Genomic DNA, 27657 nt, shown 5'->3' with positions numbered 1-27657 from the left:
GACTGAACAAAAGATGAGCAACTATGACCAAGCCTGATCTGAAGTTATGATCTCAAGTTACAGACGTGACCGGTTTCATCTGGATATCCACTAGGTCTGAACTGCCGCAGGCAGATGTCTGGGAGTTGCTGCCACACCCAACAACAGTACCATGAAAACTTGTCTGTCAACTGCTACTCAAATCATTGTAAACACCATTTGCTGGAAGGAAGTTCGATAACAAAAGCAAGGCTCAAGGTCACTCCAAATATCATGCGTCCAAGACAGTTCACTAACAGTATCTACTGCTTGTTCAGAGGACCTAGTAAATGGCACATACAATTTCTCTCTTGCTGAAAGAAGGACTGTAAAATTAAACCTAAGAGTCGAGCTGTAATTTTTTAAAAAGAACCTTATGCAAATAAAAAAGCAAGTTCAGTACCTGCTGACAGATTTTGCTGTTCTTGCAAAGTTACAATTTTGGCTATTTGTGCCCTTAAACTGGCAAGTTCATTTTCTAGAGCGCTGATCTTCTGCAGAGCTTCATCATTTGTGGTCACTTTACTCTTGGGCACTTGCTCTTCTTGAAACAGGTCTGGTAAGGATACTTGTCTAGCTGGGGGACTTTGAGTAGAGGGTGGTTCACCTGGAGGAGGTGGAGCAGATTTTGACCAGATTTCTGACCTGTAACAAACAAACATACACACAGAGTCAATATTATCATGAGACTGTTTGGAATAAAAAAGGTATTTACCAAAGAGGTCAGGGAGTAAAATGCCAGTTAGTTGCAAGCTTGGGGAGCGAATGTTAAGGTCTGACCTTAAAGAGCGACACAATTTTGGCCTTTTACAAACAAATCTCCCTCAACTATTGCAGAGGCAAAATAAATGAATCTTTCTGCCCATTTTAGTTGTTGGCCCCTTTATAAAAAAAACAAACAACAAAACAACTGACCCTCTCCACAGTATGGGGTCCTAACTGTGGCCATATTTCTAAAGGACATTGTGTTACTTAAGAACAAAATACACAAAAAGCCGTCTTGTAGCATCTATGCGCTCATGGCATTGCAGGCTGATGATCAACTCACCTTTTGCTGTAATTATATAAACATTTCAGCAATGCTTTTAAAGGAACAGAGAATTTTATCTATGACTGACATATATACCCATACTTAAGGAGCTAATATTCAGACTTCATCCAGTAGAAAGATGCAAAACATAAGGCTGGGTAATAGAGTAAGACACAACATGGTCCATTTGACATGTCACTCTTCATGCTTCATTCTCTCTCTTTTTTTTTGGTGGGGGGAGTATTCAGAATTATTAAACTTTGTCCCTTTTGCAACTGAGGTAACCAGTCGACTAGTTTTTACCTAATGGCCATATGGCTTGCTTGACCAAGCTACTTAAGCTTTTATCTTTGGTTAACTACAGCCATAAATCCAAAAATCAATACCAAAACATAGGGAAAATAGGGAAAGGAACATTATCTTAAAATTTCCTGATTTCCCAATGCAATTTTTTATAATACAGATGTTGTACAAGGTATTTTATGAGAAGGGACAAACATCAACATTTATTTATATAAGTATATTTACATACCTTAACTGCAGTTTTAAGTGTTTTATCTGGGAATTACTCTCTGTTGAAAATTGTTTACGGGGCTCTAATCCCACAATCCCTTATTTACTCTAGTGATCCTAATCAGTGTAATGAATGCCCGTGTGAGCAAGGACTACTGATAATATCACATTTAACAAAACATGCTAAATAAGTTCCTGAAAGGCACTTGTTTTAGGTTTAAGAAAAAGCCACATACACATTGGTAGAGCCTATCCTTGTTGAACACTTTACTTTAAGCTCAGCATTCCTGTGCTGCGCCTAGCACATGCCCAGAAGAGACATCATGTTAGTTGCACCCAGCTCTTCTAATGTCTGTACAGATCAGGTGCGTCTGTAGGACATTCTGGTGCTTTTATCTAATAGCTGATTGAATTGGTTTTAGACAAAAGTGCCAAAAAATTCCCACTGAAGCACCAGATCTATACAGATGCTGCAGAGCTGGGTCAAAGAAATACAGCGCTGTTTCCAGTAAAGCAAGTTTTTTTTCCTCTACGTCTGTCAGCACCTTTACTGGTTGTTATGGAATGCTGGCTTTATATGCGATAAGGATCAAAGTCTGAATGCTCTGTACTGTTAGTATAATCCTATGAACAAAAGATCATAAATTTAAACCAAGACAGAAATCAGGGACAATGTCAGAAGGGACTTAATCTTAAATGATTAGTATGCAGTTTTGCTCAACCAAATACTGAACATTAGGGCTGTGCAAAACTTTGGCTGCTGATTCAATTCAGTGGAGAATTGATTTCAATTCAGAGATTCAGCCACCGAATTGAGCCAAGAGACCCTTTAATCTCTCCAAATTGAACTGAAACCCTTTGAATCAATTTGGAGAGATTCAGAAAGATTTGACAATTTGGACATAGACACAGCTTTAAATGTTTTTTCTACATATCTCAGGTACCAGGCGGCTTGTGAATGCTGATCTGGTGGGGTAGATGGAGCATCCCACAGGAGTGTGAGGGGGTCCCCAGCGTGCTCGGCTGCAGACCCGGAAGTGGACCAGGCGCACTTCCAGTCCACTTCCGGGTCCGCCACACAGCGCACGGGGGACCCCTGTGCCTCCCCCCCGCCCCAGCTCGGTGACTAGTGCCTCCTGGGTCTGGGGCGGCACCCGGGGTCCCCCGATGGCCGATCACCAAGCCGGGGGAGCACTAGGGGGCCCCCCAGCACACTCCCCAGGGGACCCAGAAGTACTTCCAATCCACTTCCTGGTTTGCCACCAAGTATGTGGAGGACCCCCTACACTCCTGTAGGATGCTCCATCTGTCCCACCATCACAGTGATCAAGAGCTGTGCCTGGTACCTCGAGGTATGTAGAAAAAATATTTCAAGCTGTGTCTATGGCCGAATCGCTGATTCTCTGAATCAGCACTGAATCTTCAGATTTGGATTTGGCTGAATCAAAATCGGGACAGTGATCCGAATCAACAAATCGAATCATCATCCCCAATTTGGGCCAAATCCAAGTCGAATACAACCCATTTCACATACCCCTACTAAACACTCTTCTAAAGTATGTGGTAGTCAAAGTAGACCAAATGTTTAGGTTTGGTAAAACATATCTTTTCATTCATTAAGTCTTTTGATTATTATGAAGATTTCTAGTGGAATTTAAACAAGTCTTCCTTTGCATCACTTGCAGCCCAGTGTTACTGCCCTGGCGTGCTGCATGAAACCTGCAGGTAAGGCAATCGGTTGTTTCAGCAGTTCAGAAGGTCAAACGAGAGAGCTAGGAGATAGAATAAATCAATGTACAGTGAATCAAGGGATATCAGTTGGACCCAGTGAGTGCATTTATACATGCTATTATTGCGCACAAGTAAAATACTGGAGCTTACTGCTCTGGAGTTAATTGCTCTCAGGTGCGCTATTTGAACATGTGCCTGGAAGCAATCAACTCCAGATCAATCAGCTCTAAAGTTTATTCATGTGTGACATGTGGAGCTGGCCTAGACCAGCCCCAGCTGGCAGGGGCCCCAAGGGGTCAGCCTGGAGCTGTTCCCCTATCTCACTGTGCTGTGGAGAGGCTGGCTGGGACAGAAGGGAGCTTCAGTGCAGGGCTAGCTGGCAAGCAACCCTCATACTGGAGAACTTACACACCCGAGCCAGCCAGGGCAGTATCTACATGAGCAATGCTGTGGTGTCTTTTTTTTTTTTTTTTTAAACTCTACAGCAAGATAGTACTTGGATTTACAAATACTATTCTGCTGCTGAGTAAATTAGTTTACTGCAGCCCCATAGGCAAGTACACATAGACGCTGAGACGTTTACTGCGCAACTAATTAATCAACTGTAAATGTCTCATGTAGATGTGCCCTGTGAGTTGGAAGCTGCCTCCCCAAGCGATCGGGAATTTATTAGTGGGACTAACTTTTCCAGTTTTAAAAATAAATCTCTGAATGCCCCATGTAGTCTCCTCTTTGATTTGCACATTTATTCTTTGTTGCCATGAAGCTTTCTAAAACTTGCCCCATCATTGCTATTTCTTTTTCAGATTCCACCCCCTTCCCATCAGTACAAACATTCATTTGCAGTTAATTTGCTTCAAAAAGGAAAAGCTAACTTCCTTGTTCTACAACATCTACCATCCACCTACGTTGGGCAGTTTTATGGATAGGATTCAGACATATTTTAATAACTTCTGCAAAGTATCAAGCTTGGTGGAGAAACTTAGTGTCACCTGACCTGTTTAAATAAGATGAGAATAGGAACTCATTGCATAGGCAAATATTGTAACATAATAAAACTAGACAAGAAACCTTTGTACATGAAAAGATTCCAGAAATCTTTCTTCTCTTGATACATGACAAGGAAACCAACAAACAAACAAAACATACAATTGCTCTAACAGTGGCTTCCTTCCCTTAAACATGCCAAAGAAATTCAGATTATGTACAAATGCTGCATTTTAAAAACTTTGGCTCTAACGTGATCAGATGCACAGAAAAAGCTGAATACCAAGGTTCCAATATATTGCTTAGTAGCAGCTCAACTCCTGCTAATTACAGAGTTAAGATAATTGCAAGAATGAAGTAAACTACCATTTTAGCTGAACAAGATAAGTCCACCTGAAACTAAAACTCTTCAGGTTTCTCAGGATACTATAATACTGCTTAAGCAAACATTGGAACAAGAATTCTGGTTAAAGATAGCACCTTTTTAAAAACTCACCTGCAGAATGGCTCTAAAAGGGTACAAGTTAGTAATGGAGGGCACCAAATTACAGCACCAGCAACTGCTTTGAGCACAAACTTATGATCCAAACACTGGAACCAGCCCGTGAAACTGCATGATTGGGTCTCTGGACCAACCCCACAAGCCACATGAAACATGCACTGTCCCTGACTCGTCCACTGCATGTAGTGCAGCGCCAGCTCCAGCTCCAGCCTATAAGTGCTGCATGTAGCACAGAGGTCAGTGTGCAATGCATGCTGCGTGCCAAACCATCTCTGTGCTGTCTCCTAGAAGGCCAGGAAGAGGTGGAAGGGAGCAAAGAAAAGAAAGGGGCAGACTGTCCCTCTCTAGAAGGGGTGGAGGGGGACGAGGATGACAGCCAGAGCAGAGCAAATTCATTGTTTCTGTGGCTTTATTTTAGCCAGGTAGCTATACACTTCAATTGGGTAAGGGAACTGTTTACTCTTAAACAATTGTTTGTTTACTCAGTAATTACTTATCACCCTCCACCCCTTGAAGAGGGTGATAATTACTGAATTAACAAACCAGACAGCTCCAGCCAGGGCTTTCAATCAATGCCAGAGGGGTTGAAATTGCAGCACCCCTCAGCCAGTCAGAGGCATAGGGGACCTGCTTTGCTCCACCTTCAAAATGGCAGCCCTAGTCAAGATACAGCTGTGAAACTGGGGGCCCTGGCAGTGTTACAGCTGTGTAATTGGACGTCAGGGCCCATGATTTGGTAGGTCCCTATTCATGCACTTCAATGTACTATACGATTAGCAGAACAGTGGCTAGATTAAGACCAGCTGATCTAGTTTCAGCAGCATAAAACCTTAAAACCATTCTGTCCCTCCTCTCCACCCCCACCCCCCACACCTTTGCTCAAGGTAAATTTTGTGTGGACAGGAGCTGGGTTATCAGCTAACAAAGTGAAGGCAGATCCCCTAAAAACAATATGTTCTAAATCCTATTCTGAGTCACTTGCACCATCCAGACTCTGCTGTTAACCATGAGAGGATGATTGTTACTTTATGGACTCAGACATTTGCTTACAGTTTTAACAATGATATTAAAATTCAGCTGTATTTTCCCCAAGAGAAAATGCAAAATTTTTCCATGGTTCTTGGAACAACAACAACAACAAAATTAATGCTGGCAATGACTGCGTGTGCACCTTGGAGTGGACAGTGGGGCAGCGCAGCCCGCCCTGAGGTGCGTGTGCAGTCACCACCAGCATGGAGCTGATGCCAGAGTCGTGCAGCCCAGCAGAACTGTTTGCACTCTGCTTGCTGCAGTTGCCCAGAGCCTGGGCTGGCTCCAAACTGCGCTGGGCTCATCACCTCCATGCTGGGAGCAGGTGAAAAACCAGGGCTGTGCTGCCACAGGCCCCTTCCCCACCGCCTGCTCTGAGGCGTGCCTGCATGCACTGGTCTGAGCTGATGCCAGAGCCCGGTGCAGCTGTTTGGAGCCTCCCCACTGCAGCCAGCCCCAGCTCCGGGGAGCTGCTACCCGCCGGGACCCTGGGCTGCTCCCAGCAGGCAGCTGGGATGCTGGGAGCCCTGCTGGGAGCAGCCCAGGGTCCAGCAGCTCCAGTCTAGCAGCCCCAGTCCAGAGCTGGGGTAGCTGTTGGCAGCCACAGAGCCCAGGCTGGGGGGCAGGGGCACAAGCAAGGCATCCTGCCATGTACCCCTTGCCCTCATTTTGTTTTTCTGCCATGCCGGCACTCCAGCACCTTCCGAGGTAGGCATTGTGGTGTTTTTTGGCACTCCGGCCAAAAAACGTTGCTTACCCCTGGAGTAGAGCTATGGCTGGAAGTCTTAAATTTATGTGAATCCATTGTTTAAGCAAGTCATTATTTAAATACTACTCTGAAGGGGATATGATTCAAAACTATAGTTGTTTTGATGCACATCAAATTTATTCGAATGTATACAGCACATTTGGAATTTACCACTGTAGAAGACCATGCCTGAAATGCAATTCTATTGCTTTAACAGTGTATAGGGGGAAAAATGATTTGTAGTTTACTTGCTGCATAGATGTCAATAAATCAGCTTTCTACACTGTCAAAATGAGATCTCATCCTTTGAAAAAGTGTTTTTACATACAAAAATACTCCCTTGTGCACTTATTTTCCTTTTATAGCATATTAATATTATTGTTAATGAATGTCTTATTTATACAAGCCTCTTGAATGAAAGATTGTCCTCACTGAGTGTTTGGAAAAGTTTCTACTGCTGCAAGTACAATTAAAACAATGTTTTGTACAGAGAAAGAGACAGGATCCGAAATTTGTTTTGCCAATTAATAACCATTGTTGCCTTCATAACATTGGTCTTTGAGTTTGAGGCCACATGTTTCCAGGCTGTTTCTTAGCAAGTTCCCTTCCATAGAGATATTAACACAAGTCTTGCAGCAATTTGACAGGTGATTCTTTAAGCAGCAGCAGCAAACTACTCTCCCCCTTTTGGACCATATAACTCAAAAAGAACATTCTCGGGCCAGCAAAAATACAAGCCAATTCCTTGTGTTGAATGCATTTACTGGGGTTATCGCTCCACAAGTTGCTGATTTCTCCCTGTCTATTTTCAGTTAACAAGATTAACGGTGGATTGGATTTCAGACACATTCCTGTTATGCAACGCTTTACTGTAGCAAGTTATATTGGAGGGTATTTAGGTCACCACTAATTTATGTCATGCTTTCAAAAACAGCAGCAGTAGTGTTCTCCAGAGAACAAAGCTAACAATCTCTGTCATCCACTCTACCAAGAATTAGAGGTGGCTACTTAAGGGAACTGGAAGCCTTGTCTGCACCAACCTTACACATTTCTTATTTAGTCTACGCCTTCTGAGCTAAAAGCTGTGCCACTGTAGCTGAACTAGCAGGACAGGATCTCTGCAAGCTCTACAACACAGAAAACTCCCTGCAGAGAAATACTGTGTGTATAATTATTTCCCATTCACTGCCCTGCCTAATTCTGTGCCTTTAAAAATTAAGTACTAAAAGCAAACCTTTGGTTTTTATAGGTTTCTGCTCTGAAGTGCAGAGCCTTAACCAGAGAGACCAGAGACATGGTTAAATATTGTTGTATTGTCAGAACCACCAATACCACAGCTGAAATAGTAGTGCTTCTTTACCATGCTCAGGTTTCGGTTGTAGCCAAGATCACAGGCAGGCAAGGTTCTGTGCAGTCTTTCAGGTGCCATCACCCTTCTCCAGGCAGTTTCACTGACATCCTGACACGCTTTTAGCTTCTCTCATTCCTCGGAGTTTCAGAACAGCAGAGACTCCCTGTGCCTGAAAAAGGGTGATGGCACCCGAAAGCTTGCCAAGAACCTCTCTCCCAACTACTTAGTTGGTCTTAACAGAAGCTATAATCTACTCAAAGAACCTTGCCTGTCTTTAGCATGCAGTTGTCCAATGCATGGCCCCAAAGTGGCAAACTCTGCTTAAAGGAAGTTAAATTATGACAGTGTTGGAAGTGATTCTGTATCACTGCAGGGATAATGTTCTAGGTGTTTACAACACTAAATTTTTCTAGTGAAAAACAGCATTAATCTCCTTCTGTAGACCCAAGTCCCATTTCTATTCATCATCCTGTTAACCTGCCTTCTATTTCTTCTCTCCTAGTTCCCTACACTATTCACAAGAGAATTCAGTTAAATACGCTAGATAACTTCACTAGAACGAGATGCTATGATTCAAAGGGAGCCTATTTTTATACTGACTTGAGGAACACACCTGAGTTTTGTAGAGACTTCACCTTCTTCTTGAACAACCCATCTCACATCTGCAAAAGTGGCCACTGAATCTTCTTTGAGCTGGTGAGGATGATTTTCTTCTGTAGCATGAGAACTGAGCTAGAAATTTAAAGACAAAATTACATTTTGAAAGCCCAGAACTTGTTTTTTTCTTGGAAACTTTTCCAATTCATTTACGCATTTATTTTAACAAGTACACTACACAAACCTTAACATTAAGACTGTATATAACTATGAACACTACATGCACAAATGTACCAAGGCTCCTCAGGTTTGGCACTGGACCTGGTCTAAAGCCTTCTGGATCAAAGCATGTCTTTCCATGGACTCAGTGGACTGTGGATCTGATCCCTTTGTTTCCAATATATCATGTACTCCACAGAGATTATTTTTTTCTATGAATGGTTCATGGGCAATTATTTAAGAGGTATAATACAAAATTACACAGCATTAAAAAGCCACTGAAAGTTATTTCATGAGACAAGCAATATAAAGAGTACTTCACTGACACAGGCAGGCAAAAGCATAAGTCTAGAGTCCTTATTAGTAAGGAGTTAAAATATGTGATTTTAACATGTGATTTTATCTATTCATTTTTGTCAGTAGTTAACTAGGAAGTACTAGTGATTATCATCTTGTGATCAAGATTAATAAGTCATTTTGAAAGTGAAGTGTAAGAGTACAACAGTATTTCCTCCTTCCCTGCAGTCTCCTGGAGGGTCATGTGCAACTTTGACAAGTGCAGCAGGACATGAATGACTGTTTAGATGCCCTCTGCAAAAAATGCAGAATACTTTCTTGTTCAACAGTAACAAGTCTGTGCATCTCGAAAAGAGGCAAGGCACAGGACATCGCAATAAGGGAATTCACTTTTTGCTCACCTTAAGGGCCTTTTTTAGTATTTTCCCAGTGTAGACAAGTTCAGACCATTTTTAAGTAATACAACAGGACCAGTTTTAAACCTGTATGGAATCAGAGATAAGCAAAGGCTGGAACTATTCTTATGTTTTATTTTAAATTTCTTTCAGTTGGTTTAACTGGACAGATAAGAATAGTTTCGGCTACTGGAAGAGGTATTTTCCACCAGTCAGACAAGACCAGTAATTTGAACGTGAGTTTCTATTTTTTGGACAGGAAATCACTTTGGTCTCACCTTAGGAAACTGAACTGCTACAAGTGTTTTCCAGAAACTGTTCCTGCCATACCAGCACTGAAAAATATACAAGTGCCAAAACAAGCTGGAAAAAATACCATTAATGCTTTAAAAAGTATATTTGGCTATGTTCTTTCTACTACATTTCATAACTGTTATTTAACTACACTGCAGCTCTGCCATTGGTATCATCAGCAGAAGCTACAGTGCAAGTGAGGCTGTGGGCATTTTTTTTATGCTAGTCCATCTATTTATATAGTGTCTAGCACAATAAAATCACAGTTTCAATACTACTACGGTAGTATTTCGGGGCTCCAAATAAAAAAAATAGATTCATGGGACATTTTTAAAGCATTTTAAATAATTCATCACATTAAACTGTGTTTAGTAATGTTTTCCCCATCATCATAATCTCTTTCCTCCCATAGTTTGTTACACTAAGTTTTTGGGTCTTGAAATGACAAGAATTGGTTGTTTTAGGTAATATATGTTATCTGTACACAACACAGAGGGGCCTTGATCCCAGCAGAGGCATTTAGGTTCAGCCATAATACAAACCACTATCCTTAGCATAGGTTGGGGATAAATACTGCATGAATTCTCACTGTGTTTACCATTCCTTTTCCAAAATTGTGCAGAAACAGCTTTAGAAACTAAGGGACAATGGAAGTCAGTTGTCTTCTGTGTACTTTTGTCATAGCTCCCAAGGGTGGGTGCTGGCACCAGTGGTGCATTTGAAAATAGTTGTTTTTTTTTTTCCAGATAAAGACAACAACAACACAGGTGGTACCACTTTTCACAGTTAACAGTCTGGGCTTAATGCCTTGACAAAGGCTGCTTCTCTCCAAAAAACAGTGTAAAGAATCTTACTTTGCATGTTACAAAACATTACTGTTCTGTTCATTGAAGTTTCTTTTGATTACCAGGTTCAAAAAGTCTTCATGCCATATTAAGTCTATTCACTTTAGGAGTAACTAACAGAATGCCATAATTAAAATCTAGCCACTTAACTTCCTGGTGCAAACTGATTGTCTTGATGGTAATGGACATATTAAGAACCATCATCATGGAAGGAACAATAACGGCTTAATAATGGGATTACTTGCTTGTACTAAGACCTGTGTTATAAAGACAAAATTCTAACAGAACAATTATTATGCCAGGCTTTTTAAATACTACGCTGTAATTAATGGGGATTGAGAACAAAAGCCCATGTATACCAAAGCAAGTTCTGTTGGTATATTGAGTTTTTATTGTACTTGTTCCCCTCTGCTTCCCCCCATCCTCTGCCTCCCTTTTTAAAATTAAAGAATAATTGTACATAAACAGATTCTATGTATAGGATTTGGTGTATGCATCCTTCTTAAAATAGCCTCTCTGTAGTTAGTAACAAGAGAGATTAAGATTTCAAGTTGGGGTAAAATAAAGATACAAAAATCAACCAAGGTCCTTTTTTTCCATGCAAATTTAAAACTGAAGATTTTGAGAGGCTGGTCAGCCTACAAGAATCTTAAAGCTTGTTGTCTGCACTTTTAAATAACCTTTCATGTTCTCCAAGACTGGCAGTGTTGGAATTGTACCCGACATGCAGCCTCTCTGTATGAGCCATAACAAATTAGCCCACAAAAGTTCCAAGCTCCCTGCAACCTCTTCAGGACACTCCAAAAAGCAGGAATGGAACTAATGAGGGCAGTGTGCTACAGCATCAAAAATGTAAAGACCCAGGTATGGTCTTTGGCTCCCCAGTCTTTCACAGGCTCAGCCCATCTCAGGTTACAGGCTACAAGCCCATATCTGTCAAGTCTCCATTCTTTACCACTGCTCCAGGAATCCTCACAGGAGAGACTAAGCATCCTGTCCTGCCCTGCATATTGTCAGAGCAAGATGTTATTATCTTTGCTTTTTCTCAAGATCTAGGGGAAGGATACAGAAAGATCATCCTATTTTTTTTTTCTGAAGTTCAGAACAATACTTTTTCCAGACAATCACTTGGCCTACTAGAAGACATATAGAGAATCATTTTTTGAAGCAAGGTAAATTTGCATCCACTGCCATATTTGTCAAATTATTTGCACTACATTCTATTCAGATGAGTACTGTGCAAGTCAAAAGCATGTGATGACCACAACCTAATTCTCTAGCGGACACTTGTTTGATACCAAAAAAAAGGTGGCAATTAGTTTATGTAGGAATCACTACTGCACAGAAGAGAGAGAGGATTGAACAGGACTGAACTATTTCCTCACGTTAACTCAAGAAATTGGAATAGATTGAGATGGCATTCATCTCCAATGCATTTAATACCCTGCACATTCAAAACATGTACTTCTCTTTGTACAGCAAGCTTATGAAAAGCAATTCTAAGTTACACGTAATACATGCATTAAATAGTTACACTATATCTTTATGAATGATAACGAATGCTTTACAAAGCAAAAGTCAAGTGCATCTACCAATGGATTTCAAATGTTCACTATGGCAAGAGACCAACAATAGAGAAAACACTACTACAATAGCTTAAGATACTGATTTATGGGAGCTAGATGTCAGTCTTATTTTAGACTGGCAGAATGAAGGTTTGTTATATGATGAGTCATATGAATATGAAAGTAACTGAGATACTTCCTGAATATCTCCATACTCTTATCAAAAGTTGATAATGAAATAAGGACCTGTAGAAAATATGGTTTATGGCTTTTAGTTGGAATTAGACACACAAATCACATATGCATGCACTTATGGCTTAAGCAAGTAAATTTCTTCTTCTTAAAGTAAAATGACTTACAGGTTCAGTGCATGGTCCTTTCATACTATAGCTAAAGCCAGCAGGAAAGGGAAAAAAGGGAGAGAGAACTAGAGGAAGTGTCAAAGGTGCAATAACATAAGAGAAAACAATACTTAATTGTACATTTAGAATTTCATCGTCTTGAGTTAAAGGCATAGTAATGCTGAAGCTTCTGACTTCTAATGCTTTATACATTAGACAATGACAAAATGCTTGCATGAACTAAACAATTAAATCCTTAAAGCTGTTAACAAATGCTGACTGAAGAATCCCAATTATTATTTTAAAGTTAATTTCAGCTTCTACTGCCCAGGAGACTCAAAGTACACACTAAAGCAGTTCAGCGACACTGCTCCTGAAAATTTTTCCTCTAAAATGTTTAAACGCTATATACTTCATTAGTAATGCTAGTAAGTTCAGATTTAGATACTGATTTCTTTTATTTCAGCATCAGGAAAGTCAATTTAGGAATCTTACAAACATTTTAGTGCCCTTTCCAAGTATACAAGACCATGAAGTTTTCTGCCACCTATAGGAAAGCCCAACAAAACTTTAACCCCATTTCATTAAGGGTCAAATTTAAGGTGGCTCACCTAACTTGTACCTTTTGATCCTGTAGTGATATATCACCACAGCAGCCCTGTGCTCCCATGGAAAAGCTTCCCTTCCCATTGTGAAATAGCTAGAGAACTTTTACTCATACCATAATGGGGCTATGTATCCTTCAGTGCATGTAAAGAAATAGGGTACATTTCTGCACGCTACCACCTTACGCCACAGACTTTTGACGGTGCTGGCCAGGCTTTTTCCATTTATAATCAAAGTAGAGCAGGAGTCAGCAACCTATGGCCCACAGGTCCTATCTGGCCACAAAGCTATTTAACTAAGCCTGCAGACACAGCACTTCCAGCAGCAGTTGCTCTCTCAGTGCCACCACAGGGAAAAATGCTGGCTGCAGGTGTTCTCCCCAAGACATTGTGCAAAAAAGCACTAGTGGCAGTTGAGTCCACTTGCCTCTGACCCAAACTTGATTAATCCAGTCTGCAGCTTTAAAGGGTTATCAGACAACAAAGTAGAGATTTTACAGACTCTAGCTAGAATCTGGATTTCTTCCTCTGGCCTACAAACATTTTGATTTTTTGTTGTGTTTATGTATTTTGTACAAGTCCAAAATGATTTTTGGGGGTTTTTTTTTTTTGTTTTTTACATCAGAAGGTCTACAGTTGTAGATGCTACCTCACCTTTAAAAATACACTATTCCTCAACACGTCATACCCAGACTCGCCTACTTCACCACCCAGACCAAAGTTATATATCTGTATTATATATTCATCCATTCTGCTTCTAACACTCAAGAATTGAAATAGAAATTTGGGGTCTGAAATTTTCTTTGCTGTACAGAGTTTAAGAAAGTCCTTGTAGCAGTTTCCATGCTTTCCCATCTGTTCCAGAAAGACTTGCTGTTACACCAAACAAGAGGTGGTTGTTTCCTCCTCCTTGTATCATTACCACCACTCCTACTATTTGCAGTCTGTTCACATTAGAAGTGCACAAAGAGCTATAAAGAATTTGATACATTCTTCTGTCACCTACACAGGTCAAGTCTTACTTAAAAAGAACAAACAGCGAAGTCACATTATCTTGTTTACTACTTACCCTCTCAGAAAATTTCTATCATGTGCATAAATATGCATTTGTTTCCCAGTCATGCGTATAAACAACATTTATTTATTTACTAGTAAGTCTCATTTATTTGGAACACCACTGTTTGTCCTTTCATGCCTCACACTTGTAAGCCTAGGTTGTCTATGAAAACAGCTGTATATCTGAATTGATTAAATATTGGTTTGATTGCAATTGAACATTTATCCTCTCTCTCACTTTTGGTCACAGGAGTTGCCATATAAAAGGAAGCACTACTGTAGTTCTTCAAATAAGGCACACCCAAATGTTCTGACTCTCAATTTAAGAAACATTATATAAAGACACCTTTATAGTACACAAGAACTTTTTGCCTTAACTCAAATTCAAGCCACCAGCTGTTTGTTTTTTAAAAAAGGAGTCATAGGTCAAAGAAATACAGCAACTGTGGTAAACACCCAAGACCAGGGGTGCTTAACTCCTGGTCCACAGGGTTCCCCCACAGGTTGGGAAATCTGGTGGCAGGGGAGCAATATGGCTACCCCTCCCCCTACTGCCAACTTTCCAAGGCCACATGGCTAGACTGGCCTTGAGGCTAAATCAGAGCCCTGCCATGGCCACCCTGAACTGGGCCCACTTCGTAAAAGTTTGGGCACCACTGCCCAAAGTGGTAAAGGACCTGAGTGAGGAAAGGGACCTTGTACCCTAACACTTGTCAAACATCTCCCCCAGTTTGAGAACTGGTCCAGTAAAAGGTATCCCCCCAAAATACCCTGGCTTTCCAGGGCTGCAAACACATACAAGAGATTATAAACTTGACTATTTCATCCCGAGATGTCATGGCTGATGCATCCCACTTTTGCAGTAAGCAAACATACACTGTAGGAGCAATGTTTAATGAAGCTGTGCCAGCACAGACTGGAGCTGGCACTGCGAAAAAAAGCACTTGTAAAGCTATACCACGTATCAGAAGAGGGATGTTCTGAACTAACTTTGTAAGAATTGAACAGCATCATTTTATAAGCAACACTGTTACAGGTGATATAAAGTTTACTGGAAGGCATACTGTAAGCAACAACAATATTGTGTCAATGGAGTATCAGAGCAGAAGCTTAAAAGTAGAGTCTTAAGCTTTGAAACTATCTGCATAGGTGATGGGGAGACATAAACTAACTTAACCATGAGCAAGATTCTTCTGCTTATTTGAGGCGTTCAGGACAGAATCTCTTAGTTAGATTAACAACAACCTAAAATCTGTAGAAAAATAAGTAAATAAAAATGTATTTTTAAGCTACAGAAAAAGCCTACCTGAAATTGCACTCGTGGACACTGGATGAGAGAGAGGTTAGTACCAATTTTCCTTACAATACTTCGAGATGAACCATAAGGCTTGCCTGACCAAAGCACCTGGGGGAAAAAAAGTAATTATTACTTTTATTTATTGATGTACACAGCAATTATTATTACAGTACTTATAAAGCTGATAAAATTACGATCATTTGCTCTTTTGGTACTTTCTAATGCTTAAACACATGCATGTGAACAATGCACGTTCCTCTCCAGCAGGGGAGACATGATAAGCACTGAAGTTTATACTGGTCATCTACACTGTACTGTGAAAAACATGATTTTACCTACTTGGATCAACACACAATTGGCTTTAAGTACTTGTACCATATTCGCTGCTGTTCAAGTCCAAGATAATCTCTGCCCTAAGCAGCTTACAGTCTAAGCAGCAGATCTTAAGACATGACAAAGGAAGACTCGGCATAGTATTACCTGTATTTCTAGAAAGACAAAATCTCATGTATCTATAAGCTGAAGTAGAGAAAGACTGTTAATGGCTCCTCTGAAACGCTCACAAAAAAGAATTTAATCATGAAAAATTCTACTAAGTTGTTCTGATTTGGTATTTTCTACTGATTCTCTTACTTTTTAGAATGAAAGCTCTCTTGGCAGAAGGGACTGTCTCTATGTACATATTATATAGCAGAATGTATACTGCTGAAAATAAATTACTATGGACTAGTTTAGAGATAACAACATGCAGTTGTGGAATTCCCTTAGGGCTTAAGAAGTGAAGTACCAGTGAGGGGGAGGAGGAAGGAGGACAGGAGAACAGGGACTGTTGTAATCATGACAAATCTCATGCATGTATTAAACAGAAAATCTGCATAGCATTCCAGCACACCTGTTTATCTAGTGCAGGCTAATCAGGCTTCTTCCTTCTTGGCTGAGAGGACTTGGTTTTAAGCACCTTTGTTGAATTCAACTATGAAATGGTGTATTATTAAAGTAGAATAAGAGATTAACGGATCTTTTGAAATGCTACATTTCAAAAAAGCAGACTATTTAGTACTTTAACACTAAAAATATTTAGGGCTACAAGCAGGGTTTTGCAAATAATCAAACAAATGGAGCAGAGATACTTTAAATTCTACTATACAACTTACAGAATACAGACCAGCTACCATTAGGTTATCTTCTCTACTGCTGGCTCTGAAAATTTGCTCCATTATATACTATTGCTTTTAACAGGAAGTGAGGTGGGCCTCTGATCCCAAGAAGGTATTTGGAAAATGAATAAGAACAGAAAATAAAAGTTTCAGAAAAAAACAACAGCTCATCTCTGAAGGGAGGAGAAGAACCCATGAGTAATGCAGCCAATTACAGGAAGGGCTTAAGTTATTTTTAAATATGGCTATTGTCTATGCTGGCAGATACAAATTTAAGCCTACTAATCAGACTTTTCACTCATGGGAATATGCAGTATTAAGCAATCTCAAAACTCTTCTAGAAGATCACCCAGAAAAGAAAGCTACGATTGTACACAAATGCAGGCATAGTCTTCATTTGGAAGACATGACAGACTAACAACTTTGATGAACACTGAAATATAATTAGTAGGCTTTCAGCATGTCAAAGTCTGTTGACATTTTGATACACATACAGTACTAAAACCCACCACAATTGCTATTAATTCATTATGTACAAAAATATAACAGAACTCTAATTTAAGGTGTGGGCCTTTATATTAGTTCAGGGTCTTGAATGTAGATTTGGACAAGATGAATCTTTAAAACTTTTTTTCTTGGCTCCATGATTTTTTTGTAATTGTGAAAATGCAATGTGTATGTCTAGTACAATAGTATACATTGTACTAAATCCCTATATATGAACTGTGCCAAACAAATCCTGTACTCTTATGGTCTCAGATTACATACCTGGATATAATGTAAAGGTGGGGAAGGAAACTAGCTAAAGCTGACATGTTTAACAACTCCCATTAAAGTCAGTCATTTCAAACTGAACTGTATTAACCACAAGCCTTATTGGGGTGTGGTGCAGAGGGAAAGGGGGAGAGGGAGCAGGAAGCCATGAGCATACACTAATCCCAAGGGATTGAATCTGTTGGTTTTTTTCTCACGATAAGGGAAAAAAAAAGGGGGCTATGAAGACAGCAACCTTCAATTCTGTTAGTTGACAATCCCATATGTTTCAAACTGGTGAAAATGCATGAGACTAGGTGGTCCTGGATCTCTTTGAATGTGCATCTTTGCTTAATTGTTTTAAGAACTTGTATCTTCCATGATTTAGTAGCTTATTGGGATTTTTAAAATAAACCTTATTATTAAATTGTTTAAATAATAAAAAATGGCCAGCTCTTCTATGAGAGCTACCAGAAGCAGGATCATCAGTACTACAGTAGTCTCTACATGGGTTATATACAATATTAATTGTAAGGCTCCTTCCTCCACCACCTCCAATGGTTTAATATTAAGGAGAAGGAATGTACATGGATCTCAAAAGATGACTGCATCTCACTTATTGTTTTTGCTTAGAGTGTCTTCACAGCAGTGACAACAAAAAAGTGGTTTCTGGACACTGTTTTGATCAGCTGATTTTGCTGAAGCAGTGAAAGAAAGAGCTACATAGTTCTGACCCCAAGCACTAAGATATACATGCTCCTTTCTGTTTCCCAGTGGAGAATGCAGTCATAGTACGTCCTTCAGCAAGAGTAATAAAGACAAAGCAATTAAGATAACATCAGTTATATGGCACTTTGCTGGTGACTTTGGAAGTTATAAACAGAGTAAGAATACTTGGAAGTTAGCCTCATCTTTGAAACTATTGATTATATATGCGTTTGGGGGGTGGAGGACCAAACTTGCGGTGAATAGCAATGTTATATTATGAATTATACCTTCTGTTATTTTAAAGCCAGACAGAAACAGCTTTCTACTTTAAATGCATCTAGATCCTAATATATGATCCTCAAAACATTAAGTTTCACAATTCTCTGACTAACAATTCAAGAACCCGATCAGCAAGAACTACATAATGTTAAAAAGAAAAAAAAAACAACATACATGCAAAAAAACTGCATACCCTCTCCTTGAAGACGACAGTGCAAGCTATGTATTTTGATAGCTGTATATTTGAATTCTTGAAAAAATAAGTACATCTGAAACACTTACCGAGTCCATATTCAGTCCGACTTGTTGTAAAGCCATCCTAATTAAGTGTTTAATCCAGTAGATCATCTGGAATGGCAAAAAGTCTTTGCAAACTTGTATTTAAACCTTCCAAATCTACAAGGCTGCTGAGGTTCCATACTCCCCCCTGAAATGGGAATTGAAAAACATTCTTAAAGGTGCTCTGACATTTAGACAAATTACAGTCTCTAGAAGCCAGCTCTCTAATAACAATAGCTGTTTTCAGTATTCCCACTATAGGTAAAGTGGCTTGGGGATATCTGAAGTTCTAGGTTATATATAATATATCATCATATTTTTTAGGTACTGGAATTACTGCAGAACGTGGTAATAACTCTATGACAGAATAGCTTTAGCATAAGCAGAAGAATCACAAACAATTGTCTAACCATCAGTTAATTGAGCAAAGGGCATTATGCAAAACCTGGCAGAATGAAATGCAATTAGAATACCAAAAATTTAAGTCACACTCCTAAATCATTTCCTGTTATTATTACTATTATTAACACTAACGTTACTGTAACTAAAATTCAGAAAGTAAATCCACCCCATTTTCTTATTGGATACTCATTTAGAGTCAGCTTAGCTTTTCTCAATATAGAACATTGCCACAAAACAGGTGAAGTGATTACCAAGCTATGAGACAGCAGACTTAGTGAAGCCCAGGTGTCAGACCTGAAAATACTTTTAAAATTAATTTGAGGTTGACTAGATTTCAAGTTCACTCTGTCCTGTGGTAAGCAATACTCCAAAGTCCTATTAAAAGAAAGCATGAAAGTCCTATTAGAAAGAAATAACTCTGCATGTTGTATTTGCTTCCCAGAGGATGATGAGTAAAGTATAACCTAACTGGACCTTTGGAGTGTTTGTGCCAACACCAGGATAATGAGCGGCTATTGTGCATTTAGGCTTCCGTTTGGCATAACTTCCACTTGTTTTTTTTGAAGACAAAAATTCATCAAAGCAGTATGAATAGCAGCAATTTAGCAGTATAAACTACAGAATTATGATTTCCTTTTGCCAAAACCTTAAAATTTACTTAGTAACCATTCAGAAAAGTTAAGTTAACATCTCTAAATAATAGCAAGAAAAAATACACAGGAAATGTGGTTAAGTAAGGAGACGGGAAGAGATGTAGATTCATAGAGGAAAAAAAGACGTGCCATGAAAATACCTATAAACAGTAGAGAAAGTAGAAGCGTCAGTGATCCTATTAAAACATATTTTTCAACTGCCTAGAATTTCTTGGTAGTAACATACTCTATGTGGAAACAGCATAGGAGAGCTAAGCTCTACAAATATTTATGTAAGATTTAAAATTTTCATTTAACCAAGTTTTTCACCATCACAAAAAGCAGCTTGTATTATATATATTACCATTAAGTGGAGGTAAACCCAGCTGCAAAACTGTACTCTAGGAATAAGTAGCAAAGGTTCTCTATCAAACTGGAAGGACATCTCAAGCGGAGTACTGCAAGATAATGTCCTGGGCCAAGGTTTGGTTCAGTAACTTCTACAAACAACAACTTGTATATGAAATGTATACATTTTGCAAGAGATTAGAACACCAGTCCACCAATACTGTGAGAAGAGCTTCGAAACGGTGTGTGAAGGGGGCTGTGACAAAAGCTCCAGAAAAGTATTTCCTAATGGAAATAACAGAATAGAAGTCACTATTAGGTGGGGGTAAGCCATGTTGAAAACCTGTATTCTAGGAGTAATAAGAATTGGTTCTCTGTCAGACATATATATTTTTATTAACAACTTGAATAGAAGAGGATTAGAACAGAATAGGAGACTTCTATGGTTTGAAGATAATATCTAGCTGAAAGGGGTTGCAGGCACTTTGGAGGACAGAATCAAAATACAAAGTGACCCTGACAAACTGAAAAAGTGGTCCAAAGTCAACAAATTCAGTGAAATACAAGCTGCTACCATTAGGAAAAATAAATCAAACGTACAAAAACAAGAATGGGGAATAACTAGCCAGGCAGGAGTACTGCACAAAAGCATCTGGCAGATGGGAGTAGAGTTGGGCACAAAGTGCATAAGAGTCAGTATACCACTACTGCAAAAGGCAGATCTCATTCTGGAATGTATTAATATGAATATAATTAAGACATGGGAGGCACTTAGTCTGTTCTAGCCAAAGCCTCACTAGCCATGGGTTGTATACGTACCAAACCCTGCTTTGGGATCATGCTAAGAAAGATGCAGTCAAATTGGAGAGTTCAGAAGAGAACAACAAAAATAGGACCTAGAAGGAAAGACTGAAAGAAGTGGATTAGTTTAATGAAAGAGAGATTAATGATGGGGGATATGCAAGTCTCTAAGTATGACAAAAAATGTTATAAAGAAGATTATGATCAATTGTTCTCCCTGCACCTTGGGAATAGGATGAGAAGAAATTGACTTAAAAAAATCACAGGAAGGTTTAGGGTACATAATTGGGTAAAACCCCCACTTTTGTAGTTATAAGGATTGTTAGATACAAGTATAGATCAGAACAGGCAGAGCCAACCCTAGGGTGTGTGGGGCCCAGGGCATAACAGCCAGGGGGAGGCAGCAGCAGCTGCATGGCAGCCATGTGGAGCCGTGGCTGTGGGGACCCCCAAAGCATGGGTTCCAGGGCAGTCACCCTAATTCACCCCCCACCCCACCCCACCCCACACCACCCCAAGGGCTCGCTCTGAGAACAGGTCACCTACCTACTGGTGCAACATCTTTTGTTGGAGTGTTTTTTTAAAGGACAGATATTTCCCTAGCCAATTAGGACCTAAATTTACCTAGATCAATCCTATCTCAGAACAGGGAAATGGATTAAGTCAAGGCAAATGAAAGCTGTGCCTGCTCCCTGGCTGAAATGTGGGCACAGCCTCTAGCTAGTAGGGAGCTGCGCCACAGCTAGGAGTGGGGATTGGGGAGAAGCAGCAGCAGAGAAGATGCAGCTTCCAGCTGCTCAGCCCTGGCTCAGCTCTCCACTGGCTAGAAGCTATACCTGCGCTATTGCAGCCAGAGAGCAGGGGTCTGAGGCAAGCGATGGCAGTCCAACCACAGCTCCCAGCTGCCTGGCCCCTTGCCTGGTCCTAGGGCAGGCACCAAAGCCCCCCTGTTGCTGGTTTGCCACCAAAGCCACTTGACCTGCTTTGACCGAAGCCAGGTTACTCCAGCCTGTGACTTAATCCGGGGGCTGGCAACCTGTAACAAGTGATCTCAAGGGTCTTTTGAGCCTACATTACTGTAATTAAGCCTCCTGGCCCTACCACTGCCTCCCCCTCCCATCCTGAAGCCCCCCTCCCCACACACCCCCAGGTGCCCAGAGCTAGGGTCTGCAGCCCCTTGTGTCATCCCCTCTCCCCCACCCCATTTGTGGGAGGTGGCAGCTGCTGCAGCCAGAGTGAAGTGTGGAGCCTGGTTCTGTCTCCACCTCCCCTGTGGGCAGCATGGCTGGAGCAAAGCATGTTGGGGGAGTGGGCAGGGTGGTAAGGAAGTAGGCTGCCTGCTGTGAACTTGGAGCTTCCTGCCCTGCTGCCTTCCTCCCAGGGGCTCTATGGCCCAGCGAGCAGGACCTGGTGCAGGAGCAAGTGCTTCACCACCATGACCCCCAAGCTGAGGTGCCCCCTGCCTGCCCAGCAGCAGTGGGGGCACAACTCCATGCCACCACTGTTGTACTACATCTTGGTGGCCATGATGGTGCGGCACTCTCTCCTGTGCTGGGTCCCACCGGCTGAGCTGTGGAGGTGGCTCCTGCCTGGAGCTGGTCCAGCCCTATTGCAGCCCTGTGCCTTGCTGTGGGCGCAGAAATCTTGCAACCCCAACCACTAATGTTGTGAGCCCATTTTGGGCTGCAACCCAGTTTGGAAACTACTTCTCTAGACATTTAACAAGATACGTTAGGGTGGAGGGCATCAATTTCATACTACTCTTATTTCCATGCTGACGAAGGTCTTGTTCCCACTCCCAGATCTGTTGTTTCCTTTTGTAGAATACCACCCAAAACATTGCACTGGTACCAAAAAAAAAAAAGTCTTGTTTTTATAGCCTCCCAGTAAGACGCTCCCTGAAAGAAAAGTACAGTACATGGAAAGTATTTCACCTTGATACTTTTATGAACTCCATTAGTTTTCCTGCATTATCATGGACACCTTAAAAAGATATTTGCTTTACCCAGATTCCACTGCACTGTATCATATCTTTCTTCATAAATCACTCCTCTTTCACAATCATCTTATATGCTAAGGATGTAAAGATTGCATTCTCAGTGAAACTGCTGTACAGCAAGAATGAAAACACCTAGCTGCTCTCTCTCCATACTCTGTAGAGATACCAAATTTGAGCAACACAAATTAAGCATTTCTTCATTACACCACCTCATTTCAAAGTGCACTTTAAGATGCACCAAAAGGTTTTCCTAAAGAACAAAAGTTATTTAAGATATAAACATGACTCTCTTTTCTAACAAGGGTATAGATGCATTCAATATTTAATGCATACATGTGTATCAGGGTGATCCTAAGAAGGACAGTTCCTAGATACCAGACCTTTTTCAAACAAAATCTGCATCAAGTGTCCAAGCAACAGAAGTAATGCTCTACACATGAAAAGTCCACTGTATTCAAGCCACCTGTTTTGAGCCACCAGTGGCTGTACTCAAGTCACATGCAGACAAACTGCATGATCATAAATGTAAAAGATTTCTAATTAAGCGTATAAACAAAAAGGTACAGAGACTGCTGGTATTCACAGCACCTGTACAAGTGACCGTACTCCTCTCTAGGTTATTACTTGCAAATAAAGTGACAAGGACCAATTTCACCGTTTTCCTGCTTTCCTTAGCAGCAGCACCATAATAGATCCAAGTATGAAGATACTGCTACAGTAAGATGTAGCACCGAGGACTCCAAAACCTATGAGCAGGAATGCATGGGCAAGGGGGGGCCTGTAATTCACAGTTTCATAATTTCTAGGGTCGGAAGGGACCTGAGCAGATCACTGAGTCTGACCCCCTGCCATGGCAGGAAAGAGTACTGGGGTTAAATGACCCCAGCAAGGTGTACATCTAGCCTCCTCTTAAAGACCCCCAGGGTAGGAGTCAGCACTACTTCGCTTGGAAGTTGGTTCCAGATCCTAGCTGCCCTGACTGTGAAGTAGTGTCTCCTGATATCTAGCCTAAATCTACCCTCTGCCAGCTTGTGACCATTATTCCTGGTCACTCCTGGCAGTGCTCGGGGGAACAGGGACTCCCCCAGTATCTGCTGGTCTCCTCTGACTAGTTTGTAACAGGCCACTAGATCCCCCCTCAGCCTTCTCTTGTGGAGGCTGAACAGGTTCAGGTCCCGTAGCCTCTCCTCATAGGGCCTGCCCTGCTGCCCCCTGATCATGCGAGTGGCTCTCCTCTGGACCCTCCCCATGTTATCCACATCCCTCTTGAAGTGTAGTGCCCAGAACTGGATGCAGTACTCCAGCTGCAGCCTGACCAGTGCCGCATAGAGGGGGAGGATTACCTTCTTGGACCTGCTTGAGATGCACCTGTGGATGCATGACAAGGTGCGGTTGGCCTTCCTGACCGCATCCCCACACTGCCGGCCCATGTTCATCTTGGAGTCAATGATGACTCCAAATCCTTTTCTGTCTCCGTGCTGACATGAAGGGAGTTCTCCAACCTGTAGGTATGGTGCCGGTTGTTCCTCCTCAGGAATAGATGTTAATTGTACAGTAGCCAAATTTAATACTTGATTAAAATCAGTTAAATTCGGTGATGAAGAGGGAAAACTCTCCTCCATCAACCCTAAAGTTCTAACTTTACGGACACACTTTGTATACAGCATTAATTAGCCAGAAGCTGACAATGTTCAATGACTATCTAGACAGAAAACCTTGCAACTCTCATGACTCAGAAAACAGCACTATGTTTCTAAGAAACACCTGGGTTCTCACTTGAATCCTCTGTGCTCCATGTTTTCTCTTATTCTTCTTCCTGTTTACCTCTAGGCTTTACCCAAGTCTTTCTGATATAAGAAACTGATCTACAAGTCAAGTAGGCGATACTGTTAGAAATTATGAAATGCTAACCACATCAATCTAACAGCCCTTCAACATGCACAGAAGACATGTTACTGTGGACAAAGGTAAAATAGAGTTCTTAACTGGCCTTTCAGTGCTACACAGGAATGGTGAAAAGAAGAGAGATTTTTCATCAGTTTGGAATAGCCATGTTAATAGGAGTACTTTCAAATTTCCCATTAGTCTGCATCCCTGTATGATGGGAGGAGGATTCCACTACTTAGTGGTCACATACTCGCATTTTTCCTTCTGTAACATGTTTTCCCTTTTTACATTAGGGCTACACAGACAAGAGGAGAAAATGATTAACTATGAAGATAAAATATGCTGATCATACACAAAGCATTGTCAAACATGCAGCAACCTAAAAAACATAAGGACATATGTTTTAAATTTGAATTAATGCATTACGTTAATAGTGATAAAATTTTCAGAAGTATATTTTTGAAACAGCTGGTAGCTTTGTGTGTCACAAACCTTCCAAATTAGGTGCATCTTCTTCGTAAAGAAATTAGAGCATGCCTCTATACGTGACCATTAATACTATCAAATGCCCCAAACATTAAATGAAGTTAGGCCCAGAAGATAGTGCATTAAGCATCAAACACTCTACAGAAGAGGAATAAACCTCTGAAGATTTAAGACTAAATATAAAATCTAGCAAGGTCCATTATCACAGCAGCAACACAGTAAACAGCCATGTGGAATCTTTTGATGTAGAATCAACTTTATGACAATCTTTCCCAAATCATTTCAGACTGGAGTCATAAAACACATCTAGTCAGCAGAGATCAGCCACTATTCAGTGTTACAAAATTTGTAGCTTTCAAGGCTGAAAAGGCAAAAATATTCCATACTCATTTCTGAAGGCAGTGAAGTGTCTGAATATAGAGGGGAAAAAACAGAAACAACAAAAAGAGGAAGAGCAGCATAGCTTAAGTTACTGGGATACTGCACATTACAGAATCAATAAACTTTACTTGCTAAGGAAAGAGCAATTTAATGAAAAACCCTTCAGTGTTTAAGCACTTATGATGAGTCTCTGCTTGACACAGGGTAGGTTTACAACGTATAAATTCCTTGAAGCCATACCCAGGCTAGCTTGTGTTTTGAAAGCAATTTGGCTCTATTAGCTACAGGGCTATCCTGCTTCTGGCACCCAAGACAGTTTGATCATCTTTGTACAGAACTGTATAATGCCATGGAGATATACCCATATTTGTGCACTTTGCTAAGGGAGGCAGACAAACAGAAACCCTGAACTGCCGCTTTGCACTCAAGTACACCTAACAATGGTCTTTTCATTGACAGTAGAATCACAACTTTTTTTTTCTATTCAGTTTCACTTTCCAATCTTTGCTACGTGATATAACAACTTGTAAAAAAAAAGTTACAAAAATAAATTTTCCTCCCCCCACAAAAAAACAGCAAAATACCCCACCACCATTCTCAGTGATTTTAGTAATGATTCTGGAGATTACTACCACCATGGAATGGTTTCAAGCTAGTGATCTATGTGTGAAAGTACTCGTGTCCTGTTTGTTTTCAGTCTCTCTCGAGTTACCCCATGTCTACATTAAAATGTTATTTTCCAGATCAAATTAAAATGGGGGGGTGGGGGGAGGAGGGGGAATATCAATTTTTATAGAGAATCAGAGAGAAGCAGGGCTGCAAGGGACCTCCAGAGGTCATCTCATCCAAACATCTCTATCCCAACCATCCCATACAAACTATAACCTAAACTCTACATAAAAGACATAATACATGCTCAAGAGATCCTAGGTAGAGGGCCACATGACCCAGTACAGAGGAAGACAACCTCCCCACAGTCCATATCAATCTGACCACAGGGTAAAATTCCTTCCTGACCCCAAATATGGCAATTCATCTGACCCTGAGCAGAAGGGCAAGACCTTCTAGCCAGGAACCTCTGGCTTTGGTCCCAGCAGGAGCACTGGCACATCCCAGTCAAAGTCCCCAGCCTTGGTTGTAGCCCACACCCAATCCATGCCTTTGGGAAGGCTTAAAAATACCTGGACATGTATAGCAGAAATTGGGAGGGGGCAAGCAGCAAAGCCCAGGAGCATAGGAAATACACACAGTCGAACAGAGACACAGCTACATTTTGATTCAATAAAAGCTAATTTTATCTTTTATAAAGATAAAATTTATATAAGCTTATCTTTATAAAAGATTAAAAAAAAAAAGAGACATTGCATCTTGCCCACCCAAATAAACTCCTGGCTCCCTAGGGCTTGCTTTTCCGCCAGGCAAGACAGAGGAGGTGATGCCTATGCGGGAGGGTTGATGCTGGGCTTCGCCTCCTCTCAGTGGTGGGGGGGAAGGGGCAGCACCACACTTCCCTGCACCTTGCCAGGCAATGACATGAGCCCTGATTACGCACCGCCTCGGGGGCCTGAAGGGAACCAAAGGCGCGGGGTCCCGGGCAAGGCCCGCGGCGGCCTGTACCTCGGGCTGCACCCGCCCAGCCTGGACTCGGCTCCCTCAGAACCGCTCCTCCTCGCCTGGGCCGCAAGCTGGGGTTGCTCCGCCGCGCCGTGCAGCGTGGTCTCCGACGCACCCACCCCTCGGACGCAGCAGGCGCCGGAGGCCGAACAGGACAGAGCAGGGCGCGGCGGCCCCCTGTATGCTGATTGCCCCTCGACCCTGAGCTCACCCGCCGTGCGGCCAGGGCCTCCTCCGCTCGCCGGCTACCCAGACCTGGCTCGCAGCGCCAGCCACTCCGAAGCCGCTCCGGCAGCGCATCGGCCAATCAGCGCCGCGCTTGAGAGAGGCGGGACTTAAACTCTCCCCGCCCCTCAGCCTGGTGCAGGAGCCGGGCGACCTACCCAACAGTCCCCGGGAGAGCTGCTCTCCCCTCCCTCATAGGGGGCGGGGCCAACGGTGCACCCTTGTCACTGAAGCGGGCAAGCGAAGTTTCTGTCACGTGAGCAGGGCCCTAGTGGAGAGACCCGAT

General features: G+C 41.5%; 1 protein-coding gene across 5 annotated transcripts in view; it reads right to left on the bottom strand.

Annotated features, from left to right (window-relative positions):
* MTFR1 (mitochondrial fission regulator 1) overlaps positions 1-27657 on the bottom strand; it is a 39248-nt gene that overhangs the window by 9276 nt on the left and 2315 nt on the right. Inside the window, exons 1-5 of one of the 5 annotated variants that reach the window (XM_090040067.1) lie at positions 27358-27510; positions 18600-18744; positions 15430-15528; positions 8523-8641; positions 422-663 (exon numbers count right to left, since the gene is read on the bottom strand). In XM_090040067.1, coding sequence (XP_089896193.1) covers positions 422-663; positions 8523-8641; positions 15430-15528; positions 18600-18665 — 526 coding nt within the window. In that variant the 5' untranslated portion in view covers positions 18666-18744; positions 27358-27510. The other 4 variants (XM_090040068.1, XM_090040069.1, XM_090040071.1 and 1 more) reach the window with 4 other exon arrangements.

This window comes from Crocodylus siamensis, chromosome 3 (assembly GCF_052110815.1).
Source record: "Crocodylus siamensis isolate JL-2025a chromosome 3, ASM5211081v1, whole genome shotgun sequence".
Lineage (NCBI taxonomy): Eukaryota > Metazoa > Chordata > Crocodylia > Crocodylidae > Crocodylus > Crocodylus siamensis.
This window is presented reverse-complemented; position numbering and strand designations above follow the sequence as displayed.